Genomic DNA, 27,297 nt, shown 5'->3' with positions numbered 1-27,297 from the left:
AAGACCTTTTATTGTGCAAACAGGGATATGATAAAGCAACGTTTCAGGCTTGAGAAAGGGCCAATTGTGGGCCTGAAACGTTGCTTTATCATATCCCTGTTTGCACAATAAAAGGTCTTTTTTGCACCCGCTGGAACATTTCTGTTTTCTTCATACTGATGCTGGGTTTGGTGAACCTGTTCCTGGCTGTGCAGTGAGTGCTGTGTTTCATACTACATTGTTGCAATATAGAAATCACACCGGCAACCAGTTAAAATGGTGAAAAATGTACTCAACCTTTCTGTTGTTTGTCTCTGTGTGCCACGCCTGAGCATGGAGAAGAGAAAGAGCAGCAAAGAATTGTCTGAGGATTTAAGAACAAAAATTGTAGAAAAGCATGGATAATCTCAAGGTTACAAGTCCATCTCCAGAGATCTTGATGTTCCTGTGTCCACAACGTTGTCAAGAAGTTTGTAGCTCATGGCACTGTAGCTAATCTCCCTGAACGCGGACGAAAGAGAAAAATTGATCATAGATTGCATGGAAGGATTGTTCGAATGGTGGATAAAGAACCTTGATTAACTTTCAGACACATTCAAGCTGACCTTCAGACACAGGGTACAAATGTGTCAGCTCGCACTATACATAGAACTTGCAAGTCCTGAACTGGCCAGCAATGAGTCCAGGGGTTATATTTATAAAAGCATTAATCTCAGTGCATTCGGCGGCGTCAATACGCTCGCCAGACATCGCTGACGCGGATCTGAATACAATACCCTTATTTATCAAAAAAGCCGTCAAAAACACGTGCGTCAAGTACGGTGCGAAAAGCATCGCACTGTTGTTCACTAACAGTCATCAATGTTGCGGTTATTCAGTTTTTTCCCAACTTTATTTATACCATTTCATTACTGTCCATGAACAAGCACATTTCTCTAAAGCTAATCTTATTTTTCCACTGTTAATGTCCAAGAAATAGCTACATTTATACCTCAACAAACAATATCTCATGGAAACTTATTTTTATACTTATTTGTTATACAAAAAAAATCTGTTATATGATACTTTCACATAAATTAATGTGTATTTGTATTTCTAGAAGTCATGATATGCTTTTATTTTATAAATGATTATTAATACTTGAATTTGTACATATATCTTTGCACGTGTGTGAGTTTGTGAGTGAGTGAGTGAGTGAGTGAGAGAGAGAACCTTTACAAAAAAAAGGAGAAAAAGTGTATGTGTACCTATCTATCAAAGTGTAAAGATACTTATTGGTGGGTTGGACCAGTGTAGTCTAATAAATACAAAATAAAATGCTTCATCTGCAATTGTGAATTCAGTATTGTACATGGTGGAAAAATGAATGTGAACAAAATTCGCAAACTGCAGTTAAAATATTAGTTATACATTTGTTTATGTGAGAGACACATGCTATAATTTGTTTTTTTAATTATAAGTTTAACTAAAAGTGACAGTCTACACCTTGGTTATTGTCACAAAAGGCTCACTAGGTCGGTGGATTCAACAGAGTGCCTAGATGCAGCCCAGATCGTGATGTCATCAGTGGGAGGAGCTTTGCAGCCATTTTAATGTGGCTAGAACTATATTCCTTTTAAAATAAACTTTTTACTGTTCCTGCTGCATAATATAGAAAGGGGTACCGTACAGGGGCTATTTGCAGCTTAATCTAAGGTAAGACTTTAAAATGACTAAGTTGAAGACTGTAATCGTCTCTTTGATTTCTTTTAGGTCACAAGACCAAAGAGCAGGACGCCAAAAATTCACCTACAATCTACAATCTTAAATTTTTTCCATTCTCCTAAACCAGGGCTGGCTCAAGACATTGTGCTGCCTGGGTCCAATAATAAAATGTTGCCTCCCAGCTCTCTACACACTACAGTCTAAACCCAACCAAATGCAGTTGTATCATAGATTAAAGTTCAGCAGATTAAAAATTAACATGAAGCCAAGCAGTTGGACACTATATCAATTTAATGTCTCTTTAAAAAACACTAATATCCAGAATATGCTTTCCCCATGTGCTGCCCCTGACATGTGCTGCCTGGGATCCATTGTCCCATCTGGTCCAATTATAGAGCCAGCCATACTCCTAACTTTAAAGGGACACCGTACCCAAACATTTTCTTTCGCGATTCAGATTGAGCATGAAAGTTTAAGCAACTTTCTAATTTACTCCTATTATCGAATTTTCTTCATTCTCTTGGTATCTTTATTTGAAATGCAAGAATGTAAGTTTAAATGCCGGCCCATTTTTGGTGAACAACCTGGGTTGTCCTTGCTGATTGGTGGATAAATTCATCCACCAATAAAAAAGTGCTGTCCAGAGTACTGAAACAAAAAAAAAAAGCTTAGATGCCTTCTTTTTCAAATAATGATAGCAAGAGAACAAAGAAAAATTGATAATAGGAGTAAATGAGAAAGTTGCTTAAAATTGCATGCTCTTTCTGAATTACAAAAGAAAAAATTTGGGTACAGTGTCCCTTTAATATAAATAGCATAGAAAGGAAGGCTGTAGCTGGAGAGCTTGCACTTGTTTGCCTACTGTGAAACATAACCTAAGCTATAGCACCATGGAATGTGGCATTAAACTTTCAAAGGGGATGTCTGGCGACTGATGCTTCTAAAAGATGTCTTGTGGGCAAACAAAACCAAAATTATAGTAAAGAATGTTTTGGCACAAAGGAGTGTAAAAGATTGTGTTTGCATTTTAAAGGGACATTGAAGCCAAAAAATATTTTTTTCGTACATCAGATAGAGCATGCAATTTTAAGCAACTTTCTAATTTACTCCTATTATCAGATTTTCTTCGTTCTCTTGCTTTTTTTATTTGAAAGAGAAGGCATCTAAGTTATTTTTTGGGTTCAGAAATATGGAAAGCACTTTTTTATTGGTGGATGAATTTATCCACCAATCAGCAAGAACAACCCTGGTTGTTCACCAAAAATGGGCCGGCATCTAAACTTACATTCTTGCATTTCAAATAAAGATACCAAGAGAATGAAGACAATTTGATAATAAGAGTAAATTAGAAAGTTGTTTAAAATTGCATGCTCTATTTGAATCCCAAAAGAAAAAAATTGGGTTCAGTGTCCCTTTAAGTAATCCCCTTAAAAATTGTATACTTTTCTTTAGCACTAGATTCTTTCAATCACAAAAATAGAAAAATGTTTCCAATTGTAATAAGATACTTTGACCTTGACCACTTCAATGGAATCCAAAACAAATTGTTGGATTTTATTGAACAGGAAAATGAAACTGCAAAAGGTGTCCATAGTTTGTTACAAATTCACACAATTTGAGTATAAAGAATAAATCTGCATAGTGCGCCGATAGTGCTAATGTGAATTATGTATGGGAAGCATTGTCCTGTTATGAAACTGCTCAATGATAGCAATGAAAGAATTCTTCAGGCCAATTGTTAAAATCTTGTTATTCATAATGCCATAAAACATGAATGTGAAGTTTTAGATATAGATATTGAAGTGTTGGTACTGAAATCGTATATCCATTTTTCAGTTTCTGCTAAAAGAAGACAGAGAATGTAACTTTTTGAATTTGTTGATGTGGAATGGACTGAAATTCTTCTGCATGTGCCTACAATATGGTTCTCTCTAACGCCAGCTGTAGAAAGGCTCTTAAAAAACTGGGATTAAAAAGCTAATTTTAAGAGTATAGATGATTGTCCAAAATATTTAAAAAAATATTTGTGTGATGAAAATTTACAAATGGAAATTACAATTGAGGCATATCTTAGCTTTTTTAATGTAAACCTGTCCTGGCAACATGTCATATGTATTAAACTAACTAAAATAAATTGTTACCGATTGTTGTTTAATGCAGTGTACATGTGTATTTTATTTTTGGCTAATGTCATTTTAACTTGTGGAACTTATGTGACAAAACATAAAATATTGAATAAAGCGGGTTTTATTAACTAATTCAGTTACAGGTAGATTACGAGTTGTGCATTCGTCTTTTAACGCTGAAAATATAGCCATTTTAGCGTTAAAACAGCAACACAGCCATTACGAGTCTTGTCAGTATAGCTGTACCGCAAGCCTTTTAGCCTGTAAAGCAACGTCAGTCCCGCATTCGTAAAAATTACATTTTTTCATGGGACTTCCATAGCGCTGACATTATGAGTTTTGCGATGAGGCTAAAAAAAACTTGCGTTACACCCTATAACGACACGATCCGTACTGCCATCTGAGAGCAGTAGTTATGAGTTTTACGCAACAAAACTGTTACATAAAAGTTTTCATAACTAAAGTGTTACAAAGTACACTAACACCCATAAACTACCTATTAACCCCTAAACCGAGGCCCTCCCGTATCACAAACACTATATTAAAGTTATTAACCCCTAATCTGCCGCACCCAACATCGCCGCCACTAATAAAATGTATTAACCCCTATTCTGCCGCTCCCCGACATTGTCACCACTATAATAAAGTTATTAACTCCTAAACCGCCGCCCTTCCATATCACAAACACAATTTAAATATTATTAACCCCTAATCTGCCGTCCACCCACATCGCCCCACTATACTAAAGTTATTAACCCCTACACCACCACCACTATAATAAACCTATTAACCCCTAAACCACAAGCCCCCTCAATGAAATATACTAAATTAAACTATTAACCCCTAAACTGAAAGCCCCCCACATCACAATAAACTAATTTAAACTAGTAACCCCTAAACCTAACGCCCCCTAACTTTAGATTAAAATTACAATTTCCCGATCTTAAATTAAATCTTACCTGTCAAATTAAAAAAAACTAAGTTTAAAACCAACAATTAAACTAATATAACTATTAAACTAAAATTAAACTACCAATAAAAGAAAACTAAAATACACATTAAAAAAATCCTAACGCTACTATAAAAATTACAAAGTATTTAATTACAAAAAATAAAAAATACTAAATTACAAAAAATAAATGAAATTATCACAAAAAAAAAAGAATTACACCTAATCTAATAGCCCTATAAAAATAAAAAGCGCACCCAAAATAAAATTAAAACCCTAGCCTACAATAAACAACCAATAGCCCTTAAAAACGGGCCTTTTGTAGGTCATTGCCCTAAGTTAAACAGCTCTTTTACCTGTAAAAAAAAAAAAATACAAAGACCCCCCCAACAGTAAAACCCACCACCCAACCAACCCCCCAAATTAAAAAAAACCTAACAAAAACCTAAACTACCCATTGCCCTGAAAAGGGCATTTGTATGAACTGCTGGTGCAATGACAAATGCTGACAGCGTATGCTGTCGGCATTTATCGATGTACGGCAGACATGATCCACTATTTCAGATCATGTCCGTCCGCACATTAATAAATGGACCCCACATAGTTAAACTGAAGAAGAAAAAACTCGGCAACTTTAGACTTTAAGTGGCTCAGGGCTAACTTGATGAAAAGGGATATGAAACCCACATTTTTCTTTAATGATTCAGATAGGCAACTTTCTAATTTACTCCTATTATCATTTTTTTTTTTCGGTTTCTTCGTATTTTTATTGAAAAAGCAGGAATGCAAGTTTAGGTAGTTCAGCACCCTGGGTAGAGCTTGCTGATTGGTGGCTACATTAAGCTTACATTTCTGCTTTTTTAAATAAAAATACCAAGAGAACAAAGAAAAATTGATAACAGGAGTAAATTAGAAAGTTGCTTAAAATTGCATGCTCTATCTGAATCATGAAAGAAAAAAAACTATTTGGGTTTCATATCCCTTTAAGCTGCAATCTACTCAGTGATTGGTTAGATCAGGAGGAAAGCTCATGTACTCAACACTAACTGGCCACAACAAAAGTAACCAAGCAGGTTTTTCAGGGAGTAGATCACTCAATTGGCCTTGATTTACAAAACTTTGTAACTGGTGCTGACAAACAAATAGTGTTGAATTATTTTATAACACTTTTGCAATGCAGTGCTTTGTACTTTGGAACTACAGGCCAGTCTTTGTGATCAGAAAGGGGCTTGATGTGCACTATATTTATCTGATCTCAGTCTGATTACCTTCCTGTATAACATCACTGTTTGCTTCCCATTGTCAATACATTGCTAACTTTCATTACAAAAGGACCCTATAGAGCGGGCTCATTAATTCTAAATAAAACACCTTTGATCAGGTAAGGAGATCCTAAACATTTGCACAGTCACAGTGCTCTGAGCACAGGTTCATTGCTTCAATCAGAAATGGCATATTAAAAAGGGACAACCCAATTTTTTTTTCTTTCATGGATTCAGATATACAGCATGTAATTTTAAACAAATCTATTTAAATTTGCTTTGTTCTCTTGATATTCTTTGTAAAAAAAAAAGCATACCTAGTAGGCTTAGGAGCGGCAATAAACTACTGGGAGCTAGCTGCTTATTGGTGGCTGACCATATTTGCCAATTGTCATTACTTCACCAACTGTGATCAGCTAGCTCCCAGTAGTGCATTGCTGCTCATTGAACAAATGATACCAAGAAAATGAAGCAAGTTTGTTAATAGAAGTAAATTTGAAAGCGGTTTAAAATGATATGTTCTATTTGAATCACAAAAGAAAAATGTTGTGTTTCATGTTCCATTAAAAGGGACACTGAACCCAAATGTTTTCTTTCATGATTTAGATAGAGCATGCAATTTCTTCTGTTAAGTGTGATCAGTCCACGGGTCATCATTACTTGTGGGATATTAACTGCTCCCCTACAGGAAGTGCAAGAGGATTCACCCAGCAGAGTTGCTATATAGCTCCTCCCCTCTACGTCACCTCCAGTCATTCTCTTGCACCCAACGACTAGATAGGATGTGTGAGAGGACTATGGTGATATATTTAGTTTTTATATCTTCAATCAAAAGTTTGTTATTTTATAATAGCACCGGAGTGTGTTATTCCTTCTCTGGTAGAATTTGAAGAAGAATCTACCTGAGTTTTTCTATGATTTTAGCCGGAGTAGTTAAGATCATATTGCTGTTTCTCGGCCATCTGAGGAGAGGTAAACTTCAGATCAGGGGACAGCAGGCAGATTAATCTGCAAAGAGGTATGTAGCAGTTTATTATTTTCTGACATGGAATTGATGAGAAAATCCTGCCATACCGTTATAATGTAAACTCAGCCTTGAATGCAGTAGATGTAGCTGATATCAGGCTGTCATGTATGTATATTTTACACTTCAGTTTTCTGGGAAATGGTACTTCTCTGGCTTTTAAACTGTATACATAGACTTAACCTATTTTGCAGGGACTTGCAATAGGTTTTAAATGACAATTAATTATTGAGGTAAAACGTTTTTTTGCTGGCATGTAAAAACGTTTTTTTCTCTGAGGTACTGGGTGAAAAAATGTTTTGGGCACTTTTTTTCCACTTGGCAATAGTTTTGATTTAAATTAGAGCAGTTCACTGATCCCTCTCACTGTTATGTGTGTGGGGGAGGGGCCATTTTTGGCACTTTTACTATGCATCAGAAAAACTCAGTCAGAGGTTCATTTTCTTCCTGCATGATCCGGTTCATCTCTACAGAGTTCAGGGATCTCAAGAGTCTTTTTTGAGGGAAGTAATCATTACAGCAGAGCTGTGCTGATTGTATTGACTGTGATATAAAAAACGTTTATTTGTGTATTTTTTTCTGCTGCCTGGGTTAGTTATCATTTGCTGAGGGGAACAATCCTTTGCTAAAACTGTATATTCTGACAAAGATTGATGCTATAACTTAATTATTTTATCTGTTATAATATTTTCTGTGCTTCTTAAAGGCACAGTTCGTTTTCATATTATTTGTAAATTACTTTGAAAAGTATTTCCAAGTTGCTGTTTATTTGCTAGTGTGTTAAACATGTCTGATTCAGAGGAATATCTCTGTGCTATATGTGTTAATGCCAAAGTGGAGCCCAATAGAAATTTATGTACTAAATGTATTGATGCTACTTTAAAAAATAGTCAATCTGTACAAATTGAACATATTTCACCAAACAACGAGGGGAGAGTTATGCCGACTAACTCGCCTCACGTGTCAGTACCTGCATCTCCCGCTCAGGAGGTGCGTGATATTGTAGCGCCGAGTGCATCTGGGCGGCCATTACAAATCACATTACAAGATATGGCTACTGTTATGACTGAAGTTTTGGCTAAACTACCAGAACTAAGAGGTAAACGTGATCACTCTGGGATGAGAACAGAGTGCGCTGATAATGCAAGGGCCATGTCTGATACTGCGTCACAGTTTGCAGAACGTGAAGACGGAGAGCTTCATTCTGTGGGTGACGGTTCTGATCCAAATAAACTGGACTCAGACATTTCAAATTTTAAATTTAAGCTTGAGAACCTCCGTGTGTTACTAGGGGAGGTATTAGCGGCTCTGAATGATTGTAACACAGTTGCAATCCCAGAAAAAATGTGTAGGTTGGATAAATATTTTGCGGTACCGACGAGTACTGACGTTTTCCTATACCTAAGAGACTTACTGACATTGTTACTAAGGAGTGGGATAGACCCGGTGTGCCTTTCTCACCCCCTCCTATATTCAGAAAAATGTTTCCAATAGACGCCGCCACACGGGACTTATGGCAAATGGTCCCTAAGGTGGAGGGAGCAGTTTCTACTTTAGCTAAGCGTACCACTATCCCAGTGGAGGATAGCTGTGCTTTTTCAGATCCAATGGATAAAAAATTAGAGGGTTACCTTAAGAAAATGTTTGTTCAACAAGGGTTTATATTGCAACCTCTTGCATGTATTGCGCCTGTCACGGCTGCAGCAGCATTTTGGTTTGAGTCTCTGGAAGAGACACTTCAATCATCCACACTAGATGACATCACACACAAACTTAAATTCCTTAAGTTAGCTAATTCATTTATTTCAGATGCCGTAGTACATTTAACTAAACTTGCGGCTAAAAATTCAGGATTCGCCATTCAGGCACGCAGAGCTCTGTGGCTAAAATCCTGGTCAGCTGATGTTACGTCTAAATCTAAATTGCTTAATATTCCTTTCAAAGGGCAGACCTTATTCGGGCCCGGCTTGAAAGAGATTATTGATGACATTACAGGAGGTAAAGGTCATGCCCTGCCTCAGGACAAGGCCAAAGCCAAGGCTAGACAGTCCAATTTTCGTTCCTTTCGTAATTTCAAAGCAGGAGCAGCATCAACTTCCTCTGCACCAAAACAGGAAGGAGCTGTTGCTCGCTACAGACAAGGCTGGAAACCTAACCAGTCCTGGAACAGGGGCAAACAGGCCAGAAAACCTGCTGCTCCTAAGACAGCATGAATTGAGGGCCCCCGATCCGGGACCGGATCTAGTGGGGGGCAGACTTTCCCTCTTCGCCCAGGCTTGGGCAAGAGATGTTCAGGATCCCTGGGCGTTAGAGATCATATCTCAGGGATACCTTCTGGACTTCAAATCCTCTCCCCCAAGAGGGAGATTTCATCTGTCAAGGTTGTCAACAAACCTAACAAAGAAGGAAGCGTTTCTACGCTGCGTACAAGATCTTTTATTAATGGGAGTGATCCATCCAGTTCCGCGGTTGGAACAAGGACAAGGGTTTTACTCAAATCTGTTTGTAGTTCCCAAAAAAGAGGGAACCTTCAGGCCAATCTTGGATTTAAAGATCCTAAACAAATTCCTAAGAGTTCCATCGTTCAAGATGGAAACTATTCGAACAATTTTGCCCATGATCCAAGAGGGTCAGTACTTGACCACAGTGGATTTAAAGGATGCTTACCTTCACATACCGATTCACAGAAGTCATTACCGGTATCTAAGGTTTGCCTTTTTAGACAGGCATTACCAGTTTGTAGCTCTTCCATTCGGACTGGCTACGGCTCCAAGAATCTTCACAAAGGTTCTGGGCACTCTTCTGGCGGTACTAAGACCGTGAGGAATTTCAGTAGCTCCGTACTTAGACGACATACTGATACAAGCTTCAAGCTTTCAAACTGCCAAATCTCATACAGAGATAGTACTGGCATTTCTAAGGTCGCATGGATGGAAAGTGAACGAAGAGAAAAGTTCTCTCTTTCCACTCACAAGAGTTCCCTTCCTGGGGACTCTGATAGATTCTGTAGAAATGAAGATTTACCTGACAGAGGACAGGTTAACAAAACTTCAAAATGCATGCCGTGTCCTTCATTCCATTCAAGAGACCAGAAATTCTCTTCTATGGTGGCTTTATCGGCCACATCTGTCCAGGGGAATGCCATTCAGCAGGCCAGACTGGTCAATTGTAACAACAGACGCCAGCCTACTAGGTTGGGGCGCTGTCTGGAATTCTCTGAAGGCTCAGGGACTATGGAATCAGGAGGAGAGTCTTCTTCCAATAAACATTCTGGAATTGAGAGCAGTCCTCAATGCTCTTCTGGCTTGGCCCCAGTTAGCAACTCGGGGGTTCATCAGGTTCCAGTCGGACAACATCACGACTGTAGCTTATATCAACCATCAGGGAGGGACAAGAAGCTCCCTAGCAATGATGGAAGTATCGAAGATAATTCGCTGGGCAGAGTCTCACTCTTGCCACCTGTCTGCAATCCACATCCCGTGGAGAACTGGGAGGCGGATTTCTTAAATCGTCAGACTTTTCATCCGGGGGAGTGGGAACTTCATCCAGAGGTCTTTGCCCAAATACTTCCACGTTGGGGCAAACCAGAGATAGATCTCATGGCGTCTCGACAGAACGCCAAGCTTCCGCGCTACGGGTCCAGATCCAGGGATCCGGGAGCGGTCCTGATAGATGCCTTGACAGCACCATGGACCTTCAGGATGGCTTATGTGTTTCCACCTTTCCCGATGCTTCCTCGATTGATTGCCAGAATCAAACAGGAGAAAGCATCAGTGATTCTAATAGCGCCTGCATGGCCACGCAGGACTTGGTATACAGATCTGGTGGACATGTCATTCTGTCCACCTTGGTCGTTACCTCTGAAACAGGACCTTCTGATTCAGGGTCCTTTCAAACATCAAAATCTAACTTCTCTGAAGCTGACTGCTTGGAAATTGAACGCTTGATCTTATCAAAGCGTGGTTTTTCTGAGTCAGTTATTGATACCTTAATACAGGCTAGGAAGCCTGTCACCAGAAAGATTTACCATAAAATATGGCATAAATACCTATATTGGTGCGAATCCAAAGGTTACTCTTGGAGTAAGGTTAGGATTCCTAGGATATTGTCTTTTCTACAAGAAGGTTTAGAAAAGGGGTTATCCGCTAGTTCCTTAAAGGGACAGATCTCAGCTCTGTCCATTCTGTTACACAAGCGTCTGTCAGAAGTTCCAGACGTTCAGGCTTTTTGTCAGGCTTTGGCCAGGATTAAACCTGTGTTTAAAGCTGTGGCTCCACCATGGAGTTTAAACCTTGTTCTTAACGTTTTACAGGGTGTTCCGTTTGAACCCCTTCATTCCATTGATATAAAGTTGTTATCTTGGAAAGTTCTATTTTTAATGGCTATTTCCTCGGCTCGAAGAGTCTCTGAGTTATCAGCCTTACATTGTGATTCTCCTTATTTGATTTTTCACTCGGATAAGGTAGTTCTGCGTACTAAGCCTGGGTTCTTACCTAAGGTAGTCACTAACAGGAATATCAATCAGGAGATTGTTGTTCCATCCTTGTGCCCAAATCCTTCTTCGAGGAAGGAACGTCTTTTGCACAATCTGGATGTAGTTCGTGCCCTTAAATTTTATTTACAGGCAACTAAAGATTTTCGACAAACGTCTTCCCTGTTTGTCGTTTACTCTGGTCAGAGGAGAGGTCAAAAAGCTTCTGCTACCTCTCTCTCTTTTTGGCTTCGTAGCATAATTCGTTTAGCTTATGAGACTGCTGGACAGCAGCCTCCTGAAAGAATTACAGCTCATTCCACTAGAGCTGTGGCTTCCACTTGGGCCTTTAAGAATGAGGCCTCTGTTGAACAGATTTGCAAGGCTGCAACTTGGTCTTCGCTTCATACTTTTTCCAAATTTTACACTTTTGCTTCCTCGGAGGCTATTTTTGGGAGAAAGGATCATCAGGCAGTGGTTCCTTCTGTATAAAGAGCCTGCCTATCCCTCCCGTCATCCGTGTACTTTTGCTTTGGTATTGGTATCCCACAAGTAATGATGACCCGTGGACTGATCACACTTAACAGAAGAAAACATAATTTATGCTTACCTGATAAATTCCTTTCTTCTGTAGTGTGATCAGTCCACGGCCCGCCCTGTTTTTTAAGGCAGGTAAATATTTTTTAAATTATACTCCAGTCACCACTACACCCTTGGCTTCTCCTTTCTCGTTGGTCCTTGGTCGAATGACTGGAGGTGACGTAGAGGGGAGGAGCTATATAGCAACTCTGCTGGGTGAATCCTCTTGCACTTCCTGTAGGGGAGCAGTTAATATCCCACAAGTAATGATGACCCGTGGACTGATCACACTACAGAAGAAAGGAATTTATCAGGTAAGCATAAATTATGTTTTTAAGCAACTTTCCTCCTATTATCAAATTGTCTTCTTTCTCTTGGTATCTTTATTTGAAAAAAAAAAATGTAAGTTTAGATGCCGGACCATTTTTGGTGAACAACCTGGGTTGTTCTTGCTGATTGGTGGATACATTCACCCACCAATAAACTGTCCAGGGTTCTATACCAAAAAATAGCTTAGATGCCTTATTTTTTAAATAAAGATAGCAAGAGAACAAAGAAAAATTGATAATAGTCAAAGAATAAATTAGAAAGTTGCTTAAAATTGCATGCACTATATGAATCACGAAAGAAAAAAAATTGGGTTCTGTGTCACTTTAATTTAAGAATCACTTTAAGAGAGCTGATGTAGAATTTATTTCAGAACCGCATAGCTGAAGTGCTTTTTATAGTTTTACCATTGTTTATATCTGTTACGTTCATCGTCATCTGTAAAAATGTAAAAGAAATTCACAATATAAATCTATGTATCCATCTTCTATTGGCATAACACTCTTTTTAGCTTTAGTTAATATTCTTCAATTTTTCTCCAAATTATTTTAGCAAAAACAAGACCAGTGTGCTTTTCACAGAGGAAAACTTTCCTGAAGTATATCAGTCTGATCCCGCCAAGTAAGGTCAGTCCATCCCCGAAATACCAGGCAATTCTCCTCTGAACAAGGAACATGACAACCTCAGACGATCGTTTCTGCCTCCTATGGGCCTTGTCAGTAAGGTGCAGCCACATTACTCTAAGCACACTGGGCAAGGAGTCCACGTTGGGTTTCCCCATCACCCATAGGGAGACTTCCCCAGGGTCATATTAATTTGAATAATGACCCTTGGGAAGTAGAGCGCTTCTCTCTTTGTATGCATATTAATATGACCCTGGGGAAGTCTCCCTTTGGGTGATGGGGGAAACCAGACGTGGACTCCTTGCCCAGTGTGCTTAGAGGAATATGGCTGAACCTCACTGACGAGACCCATAGGAGGCAGGATTTGTATTAACTTACTTGGCGGGATCAGACTGATATACTTCAGGAAAGTTTTCCTCTGTGAAAAGCACACTAGTCTAAAAGAGGCTGTTCCTGGGTGGTAAATCACCATAGATCTATATATATACATACATACATACATACATATATATATATATATATATATATATACACATATATATATATACACACACATACATACACAGGTGGCCCTCGTTTTACAACGGTTCAATTTACACCGTTTCAGAATAACAACCTTTTTTTCCAGTAATGTGACTGCTATTGAAAAGCATTGAGAAGCAGTGCATTTATTAAAATAGCCAGTAGGTGAAGCTGTCTGCTTGTGTTGCAGCAAAGCCAAGCAAGCTGAAATTAATCAGTTTAACCAGACCTGAGCTATTGAGCAGATTTCAAAGGAACAAGATCTTCCTGTCTATAACTCAGTCCAGATTGGAATGCAAAGAAAGAACTGTTTTCAGAAAAATGCAAGTGAAGTCTGTGTTGTGTAATTATTTTATTAGGTTTTTAATGCTGTTTAGCAAATGTTTTTGTTCATTTAACTTAGTTTAATTATATATTCTGTGTTGTGTGATTATTTTATTAGGTTTATAATGCTGTCTAGCATTTAATGTCTTCATTTCAAAGCTTTAAAAATAATGTATTAGGTGTTACTTATGACAATTTTGAGAGGGGCCTGGAACCTAACTCCCTCACTTCCCATTGACTTACATTATAAACTGGGTTTCAATTTACAACCATTCCTTCTGGAACCTAACCCCGGCATAAACTGAGGACTACATACATACATATATATATATATATATATATATATATATATATATATATATATATATATATATATATATATATATATATAAAATATACACACACACACACACACATAGAGGAATAAAGAGAGGCACTTGATATTTAATAATCCATGTGACGTTTCGGGGACACACTTCCCTTCCTCAGACACACATACACAAATATGCATGCACCTGCCTTTATTTAACAAGATACAAATCCTGCTTTATGAAGCTCTGTTGTACCTAAGGTTTGACTGCATATGGCCAGTCAGGGAAAACTTCCTTCTCTCTAGCAGATTTATATCAAATGATCCGTTCTTGTCTTTAGTGTTCATGTACAGCTTGTTACTACGGTTTTCTTTTGCATCACAAGTGACAACCCTTAGCAGCAATGATCACTCACAGTATAAGCAGAGATTTCATAATTCAACCCCTTCTAGCATTATTGAAACTTCTTAAAACCTTGCATCTTATAATACTTCCCTTTAAGTATACACTAAGTTTTTCCATTACAATTTTACTTTCTGTTTTTATCTGACACACAGATATTATTTACCATGTACTCTTATTTAATGCTTTAAATTGCAGAAGGAAAACTTAAAGTTCCTTCCCCATTCCAGACTATCTGTGGGTGCTACTTGCAACTCTGGTCATGAAGCAATATACTGATGCTGAAGATTCCTAAAATAAGTTCCTTTGTATCATTGCTTCTTAATATGGGGTCCCTTACAAAAATGTTTGGGGGTCCCTACAAAATTCGATAATGTATTGTGCATAGGGAAACAGAAGAATAGCAGAGGTCCCTGGTACCAAGGATGGCTACGGTGCAATTACTAAGCAAACAACAGCACTGAAGAAATGAAGCAGAAAGCTATAGGAGGTTGCCCTCCACTTGTTCCTCAAAAGGACATTTTGTTTGGCTAAATGTCACAATACACATTCATGCCCTGTGCTGTTTGTTTGATTTGTTGGATCTTGATGAATTTACTAATAAAGGGATTCAAGCTAACATTTTCTTTTTTGTATATAAAAGAAAGTATTTAAAAATTATGTTAAAACAGATGTTTGTGAGCCAAAAAAAAGCAGTTTTTATGTGGGGCATAGAGCTCTTTTAAATGCACGATTTAAATTTAATATTCGTTTAAATATCTATATGGAACTTTTGCCTGTGCCAGCAAATAATCCCACCCCTCCCAAGTATAAATACATAAATGACAGAGCCCTCTTGCAGGTTGCTGGCTAGAGAGATCTCTGTTCTACTCTCCCTCTGTCATCTCCTCCCCCTGTACATATTTAGGGGGGGAGGGGTCTTGTTTTTTTCCACTCTCCCACAATGCACCACAGTGACAGTCTTTGTACTGTATGATTCCCCCTCCCCCTACCTGAGTCTCACAATCTAGGAATAAAATATAGAAATGTTGGGAAGATATCGTCTGTGTCTTTACAGCTAGTAATATCTGCTCCATATGAGTCTATAAATCACGTTCTAGTCCTTTTATTTCTAAATCTCACACTTCATTCTGTATTATCCATCAATACAGGGTTGTTGTTTTTTTAGTCTCCTCACAACCGCTGTCTGCCAGCACAGTCCATTCATTTTATAGTTGGGGCAGTGAAATGTTTCTATATGGAAGGCTGGCCTCTAATGGCAGAATCAGTTGGGTCACAGATATTACACTCACACTAATGCTAAAGAATAAAATTACATTAGAATCACATTTTAATTGGGTAAAGGGTAATTAATCAATATAATGGAATTTAAACATACAACCTTTTAAAATCCACTAAAAAAGTTGGTACAAATTACATATACTTTAATTTTATAAATAAAGTACTAACACAAGACACTCACAAAAAAGTAGCAGATGAGGCTGGCACCAAACACCTGGCAGGGTGCTAACATAAGCTTAGGAGCCAGTTCAGCATCTCACCTGGCGATAAGTTTTCTGCAATGCATTAAAGTATTTAGTGTCCCTTTAAAGGACATTGTACACTAGCTTTGTCTTTGCATAAATGTTTTGTAGATAATCAATTTATATGGCCCATCTGGGAGTGTTTTTTGTAACAGTGTATATTTGTGCTTATTTTTTAATAACATTGTGATGATTTTCAGACTCCTAACCAAGCCCCACAGTGTCAGATGTATACACGCGTTTACAGACTCCTGCTGGCTCCTGTTTATGTTATCCGTCTTTTCATATGCAGGGAAGGGGGGGGGAGTCTACTCTTATTGTTTTCCCAGCCCCTTTCACTGGGTGTCCCAGCCTAACCTCATCAACAGTGCTAAACTAAGAGCTTCTAAGTAAGTTTTGTAAAAGGTTTTAAACTGGATTTTTAGATCAGTATCTGTGCATATTCTTCTTTATAGTAGTGTCTATTACATGCAGTTATGTGAAAATTGATGTACGCTGTCCCTTTAAGTATGCAGCAGAAAAAGCATACATAAAGAGGTAAATTACAGGAAAATCCGACAATATCTACATTGTACTATTTTTTCTTAATGTGCCTAAACATTTTTTGAGGGATTTAATTTTTATTGTCCTTTAACACAATATCTGTCATCATATGATTTGTTAAAGGGACATTATAGGGTAAAATAAAAACTTCCTTTTTTTCCTCTAATCATTTAACTCATGCATACATGGTTACATATATGGTAAAAGATATGCCCCATGACACTCCTGATGAGAAAACAGCTGGTAAGCAAGTAAGAAGCAGACATATGTGCATATGCTCAAATCACTGGCTGTATCCTCACCTGCAGCAGAATGGGAGTGTTCCAGGAGTGCAGCCTTGACTACATTTTTAACACTTTTGGTGGAGTTAAACACAATAAATTAAGGACATTCATTTAAAAAATAAAATGATATAACAAAATATTTATTTTTACACCAGCTAGCTGTATTCTGTATAAAAGAAATAAAAATGGCAAAGCGAAACCAAGATTGTGTGTGTATGTTTTATTGCTTGGTTGTAGAGTGAGATCTATGGCAAGCACATAGTCAAAAAATACAATTTTAAAATACAAAAGTATTTTTTTTTATATTTACAATTATGACCTTGTAACATTGTGTAAGGATTGTATACCAAATATGGTACCTGTACCAACGATCTTAGTAATATATGTATCAGGAATTTGTCAAATTGTAGCTCAAATTGTAGCTCATTAAATTCTACTTGTATCCAATGTAAATCATTTTTACTTGTACTTTATGTTAGTGCATCTTACAATATAGGCTGATATCAAGTGTTGTTTCTAATTGCATCCAACAACTATAAGGTTTTCTGGTGTAGCAGATGGCACTCAATATAAAACACATGGTCTCTGTATACTGTAACCTTTCCCAGAACAGGCTCAGAAAGAGCAGAAGTTTTTTTTTCTTTAAGTTAGAAAAGTATTTCTTTACAAAAGAGGTTTGAATAACAACTAAAGTCAGCATTTTTTTCTATTTCTGGTACACACAAATCCATCCTGAATTCCATTCTTTAGCTCAAATACCACCTACATCATTTATATACCTACACGCATTTAGAAAAATTTAAGAATCAGAGTAATTTATCAAAACAAATAAATAATAATAAATTGATGAGTTTTACCTAAGCATGACCTGGTAACATCTACACCTAATAACTAAATGTTATCAATACAACTAACTTGCTACTAATACTTACATATGGAGTAAAATGATTACATTCTATTTACCTAAACCCACCATTTCCTTACTAAACAACAATATTATGATTACACAGATTTTACTAAACATGCACTAAACAAAGACAACTGATAAATTCAGGCACTTACCAGGAATACTAAGCTAAGCAGGAGCAGGAAGGTTTTTGAAGTGAAAACTAACAGCCCCATGTTCCTATGATTTTTTTTCAGAGAAGTTTTAGATTTTGCTATAAACTTCCTTCAAACCGACCAAGAGCTTCTGTGACCTGCTGAAGGCTGGACTTTTCTCTGACAACACTATCCCCCTCCCTGTAGTCACATGCAACACTCTCAGCTAATTACTCTGAAGAAGGCATTGGGTAATCTTAAAGGGACAGTCAACTCAATTGTTTTTATTGTTTAAAAAGATAGATAATCCCATTATTACCCATTCCCCATTTTGCACAGAAAACACACTACACTTTTTATCTATGTGATTACCTTGTATCTAAGCATCTTCTGACAGCCCCCTGATCTCATGACTTTTTATTTATTATCTATTGACTTGCATTTAACCTTTTAACGTCGTTAGGGTGTTGTATTTTGCTGGGCTTTAGCGCCGGACGGAATACAACATCCTAACCGATTGGCTTTCCTGAAGTCACTGGCTCTTCCCTGATGGGGTCACGGTCTGGAGGGCGTGCCTAGCATCATAGGGATGCCCCCTGACGCGATCCCATAATTGAAATCTTGTGATCACGTGCACGATCGCGAGATTTCAAATTCTTTACATCGGAACAATTGTTCCGATGAAGACACGTTAACCCGGCACGAAAAGGTTAAGTCAATTAGTGCTGTGTTGTTAGAATCCACGGGAGTGAGCACAATGTTATCTATATGGCTCACATGAACTAGTATTCCCCTGTTGTGAAAAGCTAATAAAAAAGGATGTGATCATGGGACTGTCTATAGTGACTTAGAAACAGACAGAAATGTAGAGGTTTAAAGTTGTAAAGTATATTAATCTAACAATGTCGGTTGTGCAAAGCTGGGGAATGGGTACTGAAGGCATTTTTTTTAAACAATAACAATTTTTGTGTTGACTGTCCCTTCTGTTTTTCCTGTCATTTAACTCATTGTGTCATCTCCACTGCTCACAGAGTGAATCCCACAATTTTCATTTCTTTAACACTGCAGCATTCTAGACATTGTTGATTAAACAAATGTCAGTTTTAAATGCTTAATAAACATTTATGTTGTATTCGGATTATTGCTACATGGGGCTTTGCTGCTATACCATATACATAGAAATGAATTTAATAAAGGTTTTGTTCCATCTCAGATCTGACACCTGCAGGTTGTCCCTCGCGAGCTAACACTCCATGCGCAAAAAACTAAATTCAAATATCGCGATCACGATAACGTATTTTCTCATAGCCTTCAATGGACAGTGAAAAGTGTGGGGGGAACCCAACACCCTACTTGTGCTTAAACCCGATACGTTTAACAAACTGCGATAACCCGACATGAAATATTAATATTTCACATTCCAATGTTACTCACATAGCAAAGTTTGTTCTATTTATTTATAAATACATATTTTTTTATATATATATATATATATATATATATATATATATATCTCCTATAATATAGAAGGCCAAGTGTGTTTGTCCGAAGCTGTCATGCGCAGTAGAGACAGCACGAGGACAAACGCACCTGGCCTTACCTGACATGCTGTTTGCTGCGGTGGGACGAAAGTGGACATGACCAGGTGGGAGCGTGGGCGTGGCCGGCATGGTCGGGCGTGACGGGGGTGTGGTCGGTGCGAGAGAGAGGGGAGAGAAATAGAAAGAGAGGGGGAGAGACAAAAAGAAAGGAAAGAGCTAAAGAGAGGGGGAAGAGCAGAAGACAGGGGGAAGAGCAGAAAAAGGGGGGAGAGAGAGCAAAATAGAGGGGAAAGCAAAAGAGAGGGGAAAGAGCAAAATAGAGGGAAGAGAGAGAAAAAGAGATGGGGGAGAGAGAGCAAAAGAAAGGGCGAGAGAGAAAATAAGAGGGGGAAGAGAGAGAGCAAAAGAGAGGGGAAGAGAGAGAGCAAAAGAGAGGGGGGAGAGAGAGCAAAAGAGAGGGGAAGAGAGAGAGCAAAAGAGAGGGGGAGAGAGAGGTATAGAGAGGGGAGGAGAGAGAGCAAAAGAGAGGGATGGAGAGAGAGCAAAAGAGAGGGGAAGAGCAAAACAGAGGGGTAGAGAGCAAAAGAGAGGGGGGAGAGAGAGCAATAGAGAGGGGGAGAGAGAGAAAAAGAGAGGGGAAGAGAGAGCAAAAGAGAGGGGGAGAGAGAGAGCAAAAGAGAGGGATGGAGAGAGAGAGAGCAAAAGAGAGGTATGGAGAGAGAGAGCAAAAGAGAGGGGGGAGAGAGAGAGAGCAACAGAGAGGGTGGAGAGAGAGAGCAAAAGAGAGGGATGGAGAGAAAGAGCAAAAGAGAGGGATTAGCAAAAAAAGGGGAGAGAGACTGAGCAAAAGAGAGGTGGGAGAGAGAGAGCGCAAAAGAGAGGGGGGAGAGAGCGCAAAAGAGAGGGGGAGAGAGAGCACAAAAGAGAGGGGGAGAGAGCACAAAAGAGAGGGGGAGAGAGAGCACAAAAGAGAGTGGGAGAGAGAGCACAAAAGAGAGGGGGAGATAGAGCTAAAGAGAGGGGGTGAGAGAGCACGCAAAAGAGGGTGGGAGAGAGAGCGCAAAAGAGAGAGAGAAGGCAAAAGAGAGGGGGGAGAGAGAGCGTAAAAGAGAGGGGGAGAGAGCGCAAAAGAGAGGGGGAGAGAAAGCAAAAGGGAGGGGGAGAGAAAGCAAAAGAGAGGGGGAGAGAGGGAGCAAAAGAGAGGGGGGAGAGAGAGAGCAAAAGAGAGGTGGAGCGAGAGAGAGCGTAAAAGAGAGGGAGAGAGAGCAAAAGAGAGGGGGGAGAGAGAGAGCAAAAGAGAGGGGGAGAGAGAGAGCAAAAGAGAGGTGGAGCGAGAGCGCAAAAGAGAGGGGGAGAGAGTGCAAAAGAGAGGGAGAGAGAGAGCACAAAAGAGAGGGGGAGAGAGAGAGCAAGGGGTGGGACCGCTGTGCTGCAAAAAATGGCCTCTGTAAACAGGCTTTAGGACTAGTATATATATATATATATATATATATATATATATATATATACAGTATATATATACAGGTAGCCCTCAGTTAACGCCGGGGTTAGGTTCCAGAAGGAATGGTTGTAAATCGAAACTGTTGTAAATTGAAACCCAGTTTATAATGTAAGTCAATGGGAAGTGAGGGAGTTAGGTTCCAGGCCCCTCTCAAAATTGTCATGAGTAACACCTAAACATTATTTTTAAAGCTTTGAAATAAAGACTTTAAATGCTAAACAGCATTATGACCTAATAAAATAATCACACAACACCGAATATATAATTAAACTAAGTTAAATGAACAAAAACATTTGCTAAACAGCATTATAAACCTAATATAATAATCACACAACACAGAATTTACTTGCATTTTTCTGCAAACAGTTCTTTCTATGCATTTCAATCTGGACTGATTTATAGACAGGAAGATCTTATTCCTTTGAAAACTGCTCGATAGCTCAGGTCTAGTTACACAAATTAATTTCAGCTTGCTTGGCTTGCATATCTTTGCTGCAACACAAGTGGACAGCTCCACCTACTGGCTATTTTAATCAATGCACTGCTTATCAATGCTTTTCAATAGCAGTCACATGACTGAAAAAAAGGTTGTTATTCTGAAACGGCTTAAATTGAACCGTTGTAAACTGAGGGCCACCTGTATATATATATATATATTCGCTTTTATCTGAGGAAACGACCCAGTTAGGGTTGAGAAACGCGTCATATTAAAGCTTTTATTATTAAGAAGTTGTCTATGCTTTGTGGTATTCCAATACCATACAACAACACGCCAAGTCCTATATTCCAATTGAAATTACCAGTATTAAGAAAAGGTTGCCTAGGGGGTACCAGAAAAGACTCCAAGGAACGCTATCCCTCCAGTGTACTAGCCACTGTTAAGTGCTAGCAAGCTATCACGCACTGGTCATAGTACAGTGCCTCTTGTTCTGGTAAGCACACTACTTGTCTATATATTGTTGCTAACAATACCAGACAATATTACACTTGCACTAGTATATTCCCCACTCTCTGGGACCAAGAGGAGCTGCCTGCATTTACGCTACCGTTGCATCTTAGAAGAAAAATATCTACCATCGTTTTTTCCAGAAGGAAGGGAAAAAAATATTGAAACAAACTCACAGGAATCTTCCTTTTTTCAAGGACATATTCAGTAGCCGGTTTACGGTAGAGTTACACACTGACTTTGTTTGTTAACATATTTATATTATATGTTTTGTACTTGTTTTTCAGCGCGCTTTCTTTATCCCCACCTGGGATAATTCATATATATATATATATATATATATTCAAAGGTGGATACAGCGCCTATATGTCCAATATACTGATGTGGTATGTGAGGAATAAAGGATGGGAAAAAGCAAATAAGAACATAGAAAATAAAAGAAAAAATAAAAGAAAAATATATATATATTAAAATAAAATAACAATAAAAAGTCCAGCTAAAAATAGCATATAAAATATATGAACTCTGAAACGATGTTCATATGAGTCCTAGAAGTAATATAAATCGTAGTGAATCTCCAGATGTAGTGGTTGTATAGATATAGTTGGTATATAATACCCTTACCAGATATTACCTCAATCGAATGAGGTAAGTATGCCGCACTGGGGGTATATATAGATGATTGGGTTTCCTCCTTGTATCCTGCTTGTGGTGTTCGTTGACCTCTTGGAGTATGCAGGGATATGCCTCTGATGATGAATAGATCCCTTATACTTCCTATGGATTCGTGGTTGGCCTCTTGGAGTGCTCTTTCTGCTCTGGTATTAACTTTCTGCCTATTGATTTCCACAAGCACGCCTATTCATCATCAGAGGCATATCCCTGCATACTCCAAGAGGTCAACGAACACCACAAGCAGGATACAAGGAGGAAACCCAATCATCTATATATACCCCCAGTGCGGCATACTTACCTCATTCGATTGAGGTAATATCTGGTAAGGGTATTATATACCAACTATATCTATACAACCACTACATCTGGAGATTCACTACGATTTATATTACTTCTAGGACTCATATGAACATCGTTTCAGAGTTCATATATTTTATATGCTATTTTTAGCTGGACTTTTTATTGTTATTTTATTTTAATATATATATATTTTTCTTTTATTTTTTCTTTTATTTTCTATGTTCTTATTTGCTTTTTCCCATCCTTTATTCCTCACATACCACATCAGTATATTGGACATATAGGCGCTGTATCCACCTTTGAATATATATTCTCTTTTACTGTCTAGGGCTTCACAACCCTCCCAGTATATGTCCTATACAGCTGCCACTATTTCCTATACACCTTTTGACCAGCGCCCACAACAGAGTATCACTTGTGTCAACTCAGTACACTGAGGAGACACATTTTACTTATTTCTACATATATATATATATATATATATATATATATATATATATATAAAACGTTTTTTTGCTGAAATATATATCTATATATATATATATATATATATATATATATATGTATAGATGATTATATATAATGTAAATATAGATATATATAGATATATATAGGAATATATATTTAAAAATACAAAGAACACATTCCCCTATGTGAAGAACATTAGAGTGTGAAATATTTATTCTATATACATAGTTAAACACTCTATTATATATGAACATTGCCTAAAAATGATTTTATATGTTTTCAGCTCCAATGCACTTATATATATATGTCCAGATATGTATACATATGTTTTTTATGTGTTTACATATGTTTAACTGTATATTTACTGTACATATTTCACATTCCAATGTTCTTCACTTACAGATAATGTCCTTTTTATTCGTAAATACATTTTCTATATATATGTGTATATACCTAGACCCAGTGGCGTATTTAGGTTTTGTGCTGTCCTAGTCACCCAAAATTCCAGGTTTTAGGCCTTTTTTGGCCATAATGTTTTTTGGTGAGGATGTAACGCCACTTTTTTTCCTTCCATGGCATTTACAAAGAAAATGTTCATGTTCAAGTGCACATGTTTTTATGTGTGTGTAGTGCAGTGTGTGTAGTGCAGTGTGTGTAGTCCAGTGTGTAGTGCAGTGTGTGGTGTGCAGTGTGTGTGGTGCAGTGTGTGTGTAGTGCAGTGTGTAGTGCAATGTGTGGTGTTCAGTGTGTGGTGCAGTGTGTGTGGTGCAGTGTGTGGTGCAGTGTGTGTAGTGCAATGTGTGTAGTGTAGTGTGTATTAAGTGTGTGTAGTGCAGTGTGTGTAGTGCAGTGTGTAGTAAGTGTGTGTAGTATAGTGCAGTGTGTGTAGTGCAGTGTGTAGTAAGAGTGTGTAGTGCAGTGTGTAGTAAGTGTGTGTAGTGTAGTGTGTGTAGTAAGTGTGTAGTGCAGTGTAGTAAGTGTGTGTAGTGCAGTGTGTAGGCAGTGTGTGTAGTGCAGTGTGTAGTGTGTGTGTAGTGTAGTGCAGTGTGTAGTGTGTAGTGCAGTGTGTGTAGTGCAGTGTGTAGTAAGTGTGTGTAGTGTAGTGCAGTGTGTAGTAAGTGTGTGTAGTGCAGTGTGTGTAGTGTAGTGTAGTGTGTAGTAAGTGTGTGTAGTGCAGTGTTTAGTAAGTGTGTGTAGTGCAGTGTTTAGTGCAATGTGTAGTAAGTGTGTGTAGTGCAGTGTGTAGTGCAGTGTATAGTAAGTGTTTGTAGTGCAGTGTGTAGTAAATGTGTGTAATGCAGTGTGTAGTAAGTGTGTGTAGTGCGTGTATCGCAGTGTGTAGTAAGTGTGTGTAGTGCAGTGCGTAGTAAGTGTGTGTAGTGCAGTGTGTAGTGCAGTGTGTAGTAAGTGTGTGTAATGCAGTGTGTAGTGCAGTGTGTGTAATGCAGTGTGTAGCCAAAATATGCCCCTGGTGCCCACCTCAGGTTTTAGGCCTTTTTTTCCATATTATTTTTGGTCATATTTATCTGGAATGTTTGAATTATATCACCTGATGCCCGGGACATTAAGTTAAGTTATCCTGCATGAGCCTTATACACACACAATTCTGCAAGCTTGCTTTTATATCAATTACATTATTATAAATGTTATACATATAACAGTGTTTCATTGATATAAAAGAAAACTTGCAGAATTGTGTGTGTATAAGGGTCATGTCTATATTAAGCATTTATAATATATATATATATATATATATATATATATATTTATAAAGTGTTATGTGTTTAATTAAATTATTACAGCCTGCACACAGAGTTATTTATATTAATGTATGTAGTCAGAGACTCTATTCGCTGTATATCAAACAGCTCAATATTCACTGATTTGAGATTAGTACTGCCTCTCTGTCATAAACTGTACTTCTGAACAGTACAATGTTTTCTGATCACATTGTTTATTAAAACATTTGTGAGTGTGATTTTGCGCCGTAAACGTTTGCCCCTGTCCCAGTCCCTGAAGCTGCAGCTGTGCCACTGCCAGTGCCCCTAACAAGTTCCAATCAATCTAATTGTCAGTCGTCCACTCACTCCGACCACAACGACAACACCGGTCCGGTCCACAAGCAACCACTGAGTCTGTAACTACGTGTCACTTGTCAGTGGTGCTACCGCTGTTATGGCCGTCCTTCCCCCTCTGTCTGCCCCCAGTCCCAGACTGCGCCCTCCTACCTCTTCTCTCAGACACAAGACATTGACAGTGCACGTGCGGTGTGTCTGTCTTCTCTAGACTGAGTTTCTGTACTCTACAGCCAGGCCTACTCCGGGTGGTGGGCATGGCCGGGTGGTGGGCGTGACATGTGCTGCTGGCAAACTACTTGACGGCTAGCAGAGCAGTTACTACGATCTTTAGAAGAAGCTGCATAAGGAGGTCTATAGGTGCAAAATGGGAAATGTAGTTTACCGCAACCTCTGAAGGAGCGGCAGCTGAAATAACTTTCTAGTAGTACTCATATAACAACTAATAGAAAGTTAAGTCAGCTGCCACTCCTTCAGTGGTTGCAAAAAGTGCCGCCCTTCCTCAATCTGTCGACCTAGGCACCGGCCTTGTTGGCCTAGGCAGTAATACGCCCCTGCCTAGACCTGCATATCTATTGCTATAGATATATAGGTATAGATACGTATTTTACATGAACAATATCAGATATATATAGAAATATATATTTAATAATAAAAAATACATTATTTTCTAGTTGAAGAACATAAGCATGTGTGCATTGTGTTTCTCAATTTATATCTTAACGTGGTCGGGTTAGCTCACATGAGAACTTAGGATTCTTAAGGCACGTTATTTTAATATTACATATAAAATATTACAAAAATAATAAAAATACTGTAAAATATTTTAAATAATCCATAGATTATAGCTATATATTTTATTGTATGTTTATTAATTTTTAATTATTTATATTAATTTTGTGTTTTATAATGCTGCGACAAAAGAGAGTCACTTTCCGATTGTTTGGGGCATCTGGAAAAAACCTTGTCCAGAGAAGAAAAGGTGAGTGCTACCATCAGTCCTGTGTCATGCCAACAGTAAAGCATCCTGAGGCCATTCATGTGTAAGGTTGCTTCTCAGCAAAGAACACAGCCATGAATAAAGAATGGTACAAAAACATCCTCCAAGAGCAACTTCTCCCAACCATTCAAGAACAGTTTGGTGACGAACAAAGCCTTTTCCAGCACGATGGAGCACCTTGCCATTAGGCAAAAGTGATAACTAAGTGGCTTGGGGAACAAAACATCAAAATTTTGGGTCCATGGTCAGGAAACTCATTGAGAACTTGTGGTCAATCCTCAAAGGCGGGTGAACAAAAAACCCAGCACAAATTCTTACAAACTCCAAGCATTGATTATGCAAGAATGGGCTGCCATCAGTCAGGATGTGGCCCAGAAGTTGATTGACAGCATGCCAGGGTGAATTGCAGAGGTTTTGAAAAAGGGTCAACACTATAAATATTTACTCTTTGTAATTGTCAATAAAAGTCTTTGACACTTATGAAATGCTTGTAATTATACTTCAGTATACCATAGTAACATCTGACAAAAAGATCCAAAAACACTGATGCAGCAGACTTTGTGAAAATGTATATAGGTGTCATTCTCAAAACTTTTGGCCAGGACTGTACGTGCTATTAAAATATGCACATTTTTCCATTGTCACATATGCTGTAACATAACACAGACCAGACACCTGGTCTACCTATTTATCATGGACGACGAAAACAAGCACATAAATGAGAAAGGCAGTGCATTGTTATCACAGCTTTCTGTACATGTGATTTCCCTATAAATCTTGGCCGTCCTTCAAAAGAA

General features: G+C 38.3%; 1 protein-coding gene across 1 annotated transcript in view; it reads right to left on the bottom strand.

Moving 5' to 3' along the window:
* The window catches only part of LOC128648444 (tetraspanin-36), a 53,907-nt gene extending 35,740 nt beyond the window's left edge, over positions 1 to 18,167 (bottom strand). The window contains exon 1 of the mRNA XM_053701105.1: positions 18,016 to 18,167. Coding sequence (XP_053557080.1) covers positions 18,016 to 18,075 — 60 coding nt within the window. The 5' untranslated portion in view covers positions 18,076 to 18,167. The remainder of the gene's footprint in view (positions 1 to 18,015) is intronic.
* Positions 18,168 to 27,297: the final 9,130 nt, after the last annotated feature.

The sequence above is a fragment of the Bombina bombina genome, chromosome 2 (genome assembly GCF_027579735.1).
Source record: "Bombina bombina isolate aBomBom1 chromosome 2, aBomBom1.pri, whole genome shotgun sequence".
NCBI lineage: Eukaryota > Metazoa > Chordata > Amphibia > Anura > Bombinatoridae > Bombina > Bombina bombina.
This window is presented reverse-complemented; position numbering and strand designations above follow the sequence as displayed.